The sequence below is a fragment of the Monodelphis domestica genome, chromosome 1, assembly GCF_027887165.1.
Source record: "Monodelphis domestica isolate mMonDom1 chromosome 1, mMonDom1.pri, whole genome shotgun sequence".
NCBI lineage: Eukaryota > Metazoa > Chordata > Mammalia > Didelphimorphia > Didelphidae > Monodelphis > Monodelphis domestica.
The window spans coordinates 95,003,729-95,013,928 of NC_077227.1; the positions used below are offsets into that span (position 1 = coordinate 95,003,729).

The 10,200-nt window shown below is 34.6% G+C and overlaps 1 protein-coding gene across 2 annotated transcripts in view; it reads left to right on the plus strand.

The window, feature by feature from the left end:
* Positions 1–9,379, plus strand: part of CACUL1 (CDK2 associated cullin domain 1) — a 98,101-nt gene extending 88,722 nt beyond the window's left edge. For both annotated transcript variants that reach the window (XM_007478921.2, XM_001377037.4), the window contains 3 exons: positions 6,620–6,663; positions 6,783–6,834; positions 7,137–9,379. In XM_007478921.2, coding sequence (XP_007478983.1) covers positions 6,620–6,663; positions 6,783–6,811 — 73 coding nt within the window. In that variant the 3' untranslated portion in view covers positions 6,812–6,834; positions 7,137–9,379. The remainder of the gene's footprint in view (positions 1–6,619; positions 6,664–6,782; positions 6,835–7,136) is intronic.
* Positions 9,380–10,200: the final 821 nt, after the last annotated feature.

Below are 10,200 nucleotides of genomic sequence, written 5' to 3' on the forward strand. Positions count from 1 at the left end.
TATTTTATTTTTCCCTTACCTTCATATTGATTTTGATATTTTCTGTAACAAGTCAGTGGTCTGACTATATAGAAAATTAATTTGGAAATGACTTCTTTTGGAAGTCACTTCTTTTAGTTAGATGTGATTTCATTTTGTTTTCTCATGTTATTTGGATGATTTCCATGTTTAGCATCTTCTCTTAAAAATACTTCTCATTTGCTTGAGTGTGAGGTGTGAGGCTTCAATATATTTTTTCTTAGGGAGAGGTATTAGAGAATAGAGAAAGTTTATTAGAGAGATGAGGTGCATATTTTGATAATTATACTATATGATATTTTATAAGGACCAAATAAAGTACTATGTGTGAGCTCTGGGGGAAAAGTTTGTAGTGACTTAGGTGCATTAAAATAGTCTAGAGGCTATTTTTATGGGCAGGAACTAGGCTAAATCAAGTTAGGACACCAATTTCTTGTTAATCAAAGAATGAGCATTTGTTAAAAGACATTTATTAACTCATACTTGAGATAGCTTTTGAGTATATTCTATAAGCCTTTTTAAAATCCTAAGTCATGTTTTCCAGTTTTGTTTTGTTTTTTGCTTTTATATCCTGTCATGAAGTGAAGTTACATAATATAAACTTTATGTTGATTTAATAAGCAGAAGCTTATCAGCTTTTTCATAGAATTTTCTTACCTCATTGTTTTCTGCAACAGATGATGGTATATAAGCAGCAGTTATTTTCATGGTAGTTCTTTTTTGCAAAACTTAACAATGGAAGATTACCCAGTATCTGATGAACTGCTTCTTTGTTGCTTTTGGATGCATGATTAAAAAAAAATATATTCAATTCCTCTGTTTGCCTCTTTATTTTTTTATTTTAAAAATTCAATGAATCAAATTTAGAATATTTTTCCTTGGTTTCATGATTCTTATTCTTTCCCTACCTTCCTCCCTCCCCCCTCCCATAGCCAATGAGCAGTTCAACTGAGTTTTACATGTTACCATTGATCGACATAGTTCCATATTATTAATATTTGCAATGAAGTGATCGTTTAGAGTCTACATCCCTAAACATCACCATTGAACCATGTGATTAAGGAAATGTTTTTTCTTCTGTGTTTCTACTCCCACAGTTCTTTCTCTGGATGTGGATAGCACTTTCTCATAAGTCCCTCAGAATTGTCCTGTATCATTGCATTGTTGCTAGTAGAGAAGTCCTTTACTTTTGGTTGTACCATAATGTATCATCAGTCTCTGTGTACAACCCCCTTTTCAATAGTATTCCATCACCAACAGATACCACAATTTGATCAGCTGTTCCCCAATTGAAGGGGTATCCCCTTATTTTCCAATTTTTTGCCACAAAGAGCATGGCTATATTTTTGTACAAGTCTTTTTCCTTATGATCTCTTTGGGATACAAACCCAGCAGTGGCATGTCTGGATCAAAGGGCAGACAGGCATTTAAAGCCCTTTGGGCATAGTTCCAAATTGCCTTCCAGAATGGTTGGATCAATTCAAAACTTCACCAGCAATGCATTAATGTCCCAACTTTGCCATATCCCCTCCAGCATTTATTACTTTCCTTTGCTGTCATATTAGCTGTTTGCCTCTTTAAAGGAGAACCCATGTACCTTTATTCCATTTTGTTGTAGACTCCTTTTTTTCTCCTTTTTTTAATAGTGAGAATGTCAAGATTTATATGATTCTGGTCATTTTTATGCTTACTTTTTGGTCTCTGGATAAGTAGCTTATATTTAGCATACCAGTGGGTTAGTATTTTTGGATATTTTTTTAATGTTGACACTATGGTTTTTTTTTTTGTCATTTGATAACTACACTTTAATAGACTTGGTTTCTTTTGTAATCTTTTGTAATTTCATGTAATTAGAAACACTTTTCTGAGAATAGGCTGCACTAGATTGCCAAAGGAGTCCAGTACACACAAAAAGGTTAAGAACCTAAGCCCTGGACTAGTAACTTATTCTTCTAACCTAAAGCCCTATTTCTTCCATTAAAATATGAGCATCATTGGACTGAGACTCACTTTTACTATTTCAACATTTTTTTTGTTGAACTACGAGGAAGATGGTTGTAGTATTGTGGCTATTCCATTCAGCAAATATTCATTAAATACCTGTTGGTACTGTGCTCTCCACTAGGGAAATGAAGACAAGAATGACCATCTTTGTCTTCAAGGTTCTTTCATTTTACTTTTTCTCTGAAGAATAAACATGATCTGTGACAGAAGAGTATATTAAGATATGGATGAATGTGAAGAACCATTTCTCTAATCCTTAGGACAAGATATTTTAAGGTTTGGGGACCAGGGACCCCTCAGGCATAGTTGATGAATACTTCGTTGAAGCTTTCTGTATATAAATGCTGAGTAAACACAATGCCAACTTTTAATCATATAGTTGAATCACACAATTAAGACCAAATCCGTTGCATCCATAAAAATGATTTTTAAAAGTTGCTTTATATGGAAAATTTTATTTTCTTTGCTCACCAGAATTTCAGTCAGAGGCTAAAATTTAAATATCAGGGAATATTTCAGGACACAATAAGATTAAAATAGATTTTTCCGTAATTAAGTTAATTGTGCTTTTAATATAATTAAATTAATAGTTAATTTTTTAATTTCCTCTTAAATTATACTGAGTGTTTTATGTAGAACAGGCAATATAAGCTCATGTCATCACATACAACTATTCCAGTTCAACTTTTTATCCTACCTCTAGTATTCAGAGAGGATTTGCAGAAACCATACTTAGACTAATGCAAAAGCCACCCTTTTGCTCCTAAGAGCTTGTTGATGGGTCTTACAAATTATACTCTGTAAAACTCAGTGCCTTCTTTTGATCATTATTTGGCCAGAGCAGTTTTTGAAGAAATTGTATCCACTGATGCGAGAAGAATCAAGAATATGGTACAGGTTATCTAATAATAATTCTGTTACTGGCTATTCTGATATGAGCAGTCATTTTATGGTTTATGCTCAGCCAACCACAAGATTATACTGCATAGCTTTGCAAACCACTTTTTCATTTAAGATTATATTCCCATTACATTATGTTGGGGTCCAGCACTATGCCCATGATTTAATAGACCGTGCCAGAGAAGTCTTTGCAGTGTTTTGTCCTAATATACAAATGTTGCATTCATACTATTATTAGTTGCTAGTGAACACATTCATATTTGAACTGTTTTTTTTGGTTGTTGTTTTTGTTGGAAAAGACATTTGTGAGAGTAGAAATTTCTACAGTGACCTTATTTCAAAACAAAAATTAATATTTTGAACTGGAATCAACTTTCCTTATTCTTTAACTATTGCTTGCTTAATTGAATTGACTTTACGGGTACTGGTTTGCCATCTGAAATCAAATAATGAAAAATAAGCTCAACCCTCAGCTTTTAAAATGTGTGGTCACCTTTAAAAAGTTATTGAACTGGGGGCAGCTGGGTGGCTCAGTGGATTGAGAGCCAAGTACAGAGACAGGAGGTTCTAAGTTCAAATGTGACCTTAGATACTTTCTAGCTGTGTGACCGTGGGCAAGTCAGTTAACTCCCGTTGCTTAGCCGTTTCTACTCTTCTCCCTTAGAACCAATACATAGTATTGATTTAAGACAGAAGGTAAGGGTGTAAAAAAATTTTTTTATTGAACTGTCCCTAATTTACACCTGCATTTGGGATCCTTGGAGGTGACTACCAACTACTTTTGATAGTAAATGAAAACTTCCCCAGTAATTTCCCAGAATGAACAATTTATTTCATTAAGGAAAATTAAGCCCCTCAAATGTATTTGTTCTTTTTCTTCTATGTAGTTGAAACTAAAAACTATTGTATGTATGTGGTAATAGAAATTATAGCTCAAGAACTGCTCATAGTTTGTCTTTAGTGTAGGTTAGATCATTAGCTGCATATTGATTCAGTGGGTTGATAGATTCAAGAAATTAGGGTGTTCTCCTATGTTTGTAGTGTTTTCTGCATTGTGTGTATTTGTAGTCCTCTGTGGTATTGTTTTATGTTTTTAATTGTGTCCAGTGAGGTTAAGTAATGAAAACTTTTCATGAAAATTTATGTCATCACTGAAGGGTCCTTGAATCATTTTTATTCAGAATTGCTCATCTAAAAAATGTCATAGTAATCTGAATTTAATTTGGATTTTTAGTTAAGCATTGCTACTAACATTTTAGGATTTTATGAGCTTACCCAGAAATATTATTTGCTAATGGTATCTTTTTTTTCTTGATAACATCTGAATTCAAATTATACATTGAGTCGTTTCAAAAGAATATATTTTTCTTAAAATTTTAGACCTAGAAAAACAAACTAGATGTCTACTTAAGTTAACTTAGTATTTTCAGATCAGGAAATATTTAAATTTGGAGGTATTCCTGTCTTAGTTAACAAAATAATTCAAAATTAGGGAATTTATACTTGTGATTTAATAATGTATAAGCAATAACTAAATGAAATGATAAAATATTACTTAAGTGGTCATCAGCATTAAATAGTTTTCATATATTAACTAAAATGCCTGGATGAAGGCAGAGAAGGATGTGGATTATAGGTGATGCATGGACTAATCCTAGCTTTTGCCACTAAAATGCTCTGCTCTGCATTTGCCAATTTTAGCTTACATATTTTCTTATCATAAAGTGAGGAATTAAGGAATCTGTGTCCCTATCTCTCCTACAGCTATTTTAAGGTAAATTAGAGAATATCAAAAATCCCCTCCATTTCTTTTTTTTTTTTTAGTTTTATAGTATTTTATTTGATCGTTTCCATGCATTATTTATTAAAGACAAAGATTGTTTTCTTTTCCCTCCACCCCCCGTAGCCGACGCGTGATTGCACTGGGTATCACATGTGTTCTTGATTCGAACCCATTGCCATGTTGTTAGTATTTGTATTAGAGTATTCGTTTAGAGTCTTTCCTCTGTCATGTCCCCTCAACCGCTGTAGTCAGGCAGTTGCTTTTCCTCAGTGTTTCTACTCCCACAGTTTGTCCTCTGCTTATGGATAGTGTTTTTCTCCTAGATCCCTGCAGATTGTTCAGAGAGATTGCATTGTCCCTAGTGGAGGAGTCCATTACCTTCGATTGTACCACAGTGTATCAGTCTCTGTGTACAATGTTCTCCTGGTTCTGCTCCTCTCACTCTGCATCACTTCCTGGAGGTCGTTCCAGTCTCCATGGAATTCCTCCACTTTATTATTCCTTTTTGCACAATAGTATTCCATCACCAACATATACCACAATTTGTTCAGCCATTCCCCAATTGATGGGCATCCCCTCGTTTTCCAATTTTTGGCCACCACAAAGAATGCAGCTATGAATATTCTTGTACAAGTCTTTTTCCTTATTATCTCTTTGGGGTACAGACCCAGCAGTGCTATGGCTGGATCAAAGGGCAGACAGTCTTTTAGTGCTCTTTGGGCATAGTTTCAAATTGCCCTCCAGAATGGTTGGATTAATTCACAACTCCACCAGCAATGAATTAATGTCCCCACTTTGCCACATCTCCTCCAGCATTCATTACTTTCCATAGCTGTCATGTTAGCCAATCTGCTAGGTGTGAGGTGATACCTCAGTTTTGATTTGCATCTCTCTGATTATAAGAGATTTAGAGCACTTCTTCATGTGCTTATTCCCTCCATTTCTTGAAAGAAAGATATGATGGTACAATAGGGTGATATTTATGAACTTTTCAAAATACGTTGGCCATTTTGTTTAGCTTCATAATAGAACTCTCAGATAAGGCACTTTGAGTGTTCATTTGATATTTGGAGCTTCTGAGGATTTGTCTAAATTTGTACAAATCAGTAGCAATATTGGCAATCCAGTCACTTCTTACTATTTTAAAGCTATATTAAGAGCTTTTTTAGAGGTTATGAGCAGGGACTGGGAGGGTTGGCCCCATTTCTTCCTGATTCATAAATTCATGGTTTGAAAAAAAATAGGCTATTCATGTCTGCCAGAATTGATGCTTAATCAAAATCAGAACGTGGAAAAACTACATTATTAGACTCATATATTCTTTATCCCTTTGCAAATCTTTTATATGTTGTGCAAAACACATTCTAAATTAAAAAACAAATTGTCATATTCATTGTCCTTCTATTAAGTGTAAATAATTGAGAGTTCGATGGATTTAAAAATGCATATGATTAAAGTCTGTGTTTGCAGCATTATTACTTTTTATAATCTTGATTTAAATCTGTTGCTTGGTTTCTAACTAATTAAACATGTAATGCCTGTTGTATACTAACTGATGGTAATACAGAGACAAAAGAGAAATAGTCCCTGTCAAAGAACTTTCTTTCTATTGGGGGAAACATATGCACATAATATGTGCTAGGTAAATGGGGAACAAAATCACTAGAAGGTGGGAAGATCAGAAGTGGCTTCCTGTTAATGACACTTGAGTTGTGTTTTAAAGAAAATTAGATATTCTAAGAGATGGCAGTGACTTCTAGGCATGGGAGACAGCTTGAGCAAAGGAACAACTAAGACTGTATCTGCCATATATGTATACATATACACATATCTTTATCATAATTAAGGTCATGTTTTCCTTTGTATCTGTCAGCAAGTCAGTCCTACTTACTCTTTTTGCTTTTATTTTCCTAGAGGTGATCAGTCACGTAAGAGAGCTGGAGAAGAATTAGCTTATAGTAAGTAATAACATTTTTGCTCTTATTTCTAATAATCAGAATTTTGTGAACTTATAACAAGTAGCATTGATAGCCATGTGATAAATTTTTTAACATTGGTATGTTTTTTGGTAAAACAGGTGTCCACATAAGGACCAACTTTTCCTGAAGTTCAAACTGACTATCCTGCAGGTAGTTTCAGTAGCTAAATCAAGTTGGTGGTGGTAGGCATTGGTGGGGCGGTTGTGAAGAAAGTGGTGCTGTTCAGTTTCTCACTAAGAATAAATGGTGACCCAGTCTCACATGCTTTCATGACCCTTTTATTCAGTGCTACTTAGTCCTACCCAGAATATTTTTGTAAAATCCATTCCTTTGCGACCTTGGGGTTTTGGTAGTAGGAGGTTATGTGGTCTAGAAGAAAAGCAACAACCCCTAAAGTACTATTGAATAATGCTTTATGTTCATGGTTGCTTATTATTGAAATGTTTTTTCAGATGGCTCATCACCACGTGCCAGTTCCAGAGGGTACAGATAGTGAATGTGTCCTGGATGTGCTTTTATTCCTAAAAGGAAACCCTAGAGGAACTGGGATTGTATCCAGAGCACCAGCTTGGGCCCTGCTAAAACTCAGGAGCTCTGTCGCCAAGGTAGACTTGGAAGAGGAGGTTGGACTTCATACTTGGTTTTATAATTTTTCTTAAAAAGTCAGTTGCTGCTAGACATGGGGATAATTTTAAGAGGTGACAATCTTTCAACAAATTTTATTCACACCTCTTCTGTGAGGAACAGGTATCTTGAGAAGCATTGCTCGGTGAAAATCAGCAGCCCAAATCAGCAGCTTCCTGCAAAAGACCAGAAGAATTCTTTTTTGCACTTATTTTTTGTTCGTTTGTGGACTGTTAAGCGTGTTGGTATATATCAGTTTCATATGACAAGATATCTTTTACTAAAAAAAAAATCATTACAATACAGTATTTTTTGTCTATAACCAAAACAACCCCCCTTTTAAAGAGTTGGTCCTTTGTTTAGCATTAGAAAGTGTGTTAAAAGAGATTATTAACTCTGCTTTGTCATAAATATTCTGAATTCTCATTGGTTCAATTTTTTCCACTCTGTGCCTTGAGCTTTGTGCACTTTGCAGCAACTGATTTCAAATTCAAAGATGCTTCCTGATGATGCTTGTGGTGTCATATACTAACCCAGGAAGGCACTAACTGCTACTTGGCTGGCAGGGTGCTAATTAAGGGGGGGACATTGTTAATTTGTAGCAAATTGGTCAGATTCTCTATCTCCTTTAATATGTGTATGCTCATATTCGTGTTGGGGACCAACTCTTTGAGAAATTCTCATTCCGTTTATCACTTAACCATGAATATGTCAGCTCCTGCAGTGATGGCAATAAGTTAATTTTTGAACCTTACAACTTAACACTACTCTGTTTCTAAGGTTATCAGAACTAACACTGTCTGAAGTTCTGAGTTAGATTTTTTAAATCCAAATTGAATCAGTGGTGTAGGGTTCCTGATCCATTTCTTTTTTTAATGGGTGAGACGTGTACATGTATTTGGCAAGACAAAGCAGTTTGACTAGCTTTTAGTAGCCATATCATCCTGTCAGAGCTCCTTGGCATAACAGGGGTGGGGTTAGAACCTCTTCTGTCATAAGAACGTTTCCTAGCAGAGACAAAGGAGTATTTTCTCTTCTATACCCACAATACTCTTTCCTGGCCAAGTTCTTTTAAGTTTATTCCAGTTTGAAAGGGGAAGAAAATTGCAAGGTGTGGCAAGAAGAAATATTTCTTTCTTCTTTCCTTAAATCCAAACAGACTATATTGCTTTTTGTAACAGACTTCAGTTTTATGTGGCTATGTCAGAATACTTTTACCTCTTTGAAAACTGCAGAGGTGGCAAAGAGGCCTTTAGAAAAGGGACCCTTTGGGTTTGTCCACTCACTCCTGATTTGAAGCCTTATCTCATGTAGCCTCTGTAAATTTTAGGAGGCTCTTTTGAAGGGAGTTAGGCAATAAGTCATAATTTTGAAAAGAAAGAACCAGGAGAGCTATTCATCCTTTCAAAGGAAGCTTCTACTTCGGAAAAACTTGTTTCATTAGGAAAGCAAGAATTGAAGGTGGTGTTGGGTTTTCCAGTAAGGATCAGTGGTTAAGGAGAACCTTTCAGTCTTATGGAGCACTTTGAGCAGGGTCCATTTAACCATCCAAGGATCTATAGATTGTGGTAATAGATATTGAATTATTGTAAAAAAAAAAAGTGTATATATATATATGCATACATATGTGTGTGTATATACATATACGCACACACATGTACAGGAACAAAATGTGACCTGAGAAATTGATTTGCTACATCAATAACATTCTAATTTAGAATGTTGAAGAACTCTTTCATCATGCAGTTAGAATTTTACTTTGTTTAATAAAAAGTTTGATATTGGTCTTGTAAATAGTACACAGAACTGAAGTCTCACATCTGAGAAAGTGGTTATAACAATTTTTCATTAGGAAGTAAACTTTTCAATATCCCGCAAGAAGGAAAAAACTGAACATTCCTCTTAATGTAGATGAACTCATAAGCACCCTAGCAGTAGTGAAAGCCTTTTCCCACAATGTAGCACTCTTGCTTGTCCAACAGTATGTATGAACTTCCTTTGTATGAAAAAAAAAATACTGTATTATGTTGTGAATTGGCATTAAAATTTCTGTATGTTTTTGCATTATTAATTTAACGTGGAGCTATTTTTATACTGTCTTCTATGGTTGTTTTATTGTGTGTGTTTTAACCTAAGAGTCTTCATTTAATTTTCTAAATTTTACACTGTGATTAAAGCCATCTCCTTTCTGGGAGCTGGTACTCACCATAAAACCATGGGGGTAAGGTAAAACAGAATTGACAGTTCTTCTAACAACATACCTGGCTTTGATTTGTTTATTGTTTCCAGCTCCACTCACACCTGAAATGAACTCATCATTATTGACAATATAAATGATACTTGCAATTATGAAATTGCATATTTCTGTATTAATATTAAATGTTTTCATTTAATTTGTTTAATTGAACAATGTGAAATTTTAAAACAAATTTAATCTTATATTCTTAATACTTATTTGTATTGTATTGGCTTGAGATATGCTAAATAATGGCAAAATTTGCCATGAGATTTAAGTAATTGTGGTGGGATTGGGAGAGTGGGAATGGAAGGCATATATAGACTTATGATTTCATCAATGTTGTTGAAACTCAAGGTGAAGAAATGCTTCTCTGCTGATGCAGATTGGCTCCTTCTCTGCAACTTATAGTCTGAGAGTTTCCTAGAGCAGTGGCATCAAGCTCACTAGATTATATTTTAGGATCCTATCCTGTGTCTCAGCTGGTATATTTCAGATATTACTCCAGTCTAAGTCTTTGTGACTCAAAGGCTGATTATTCAGTATAACATTTCTGGACAATTCAGTGTAACTTTCTGGACAATATTCACTATGACAATATCTTGAAATACTGTTTGCTATGTTTTTTAAAATCAGCATATGTTATTACTGATGTC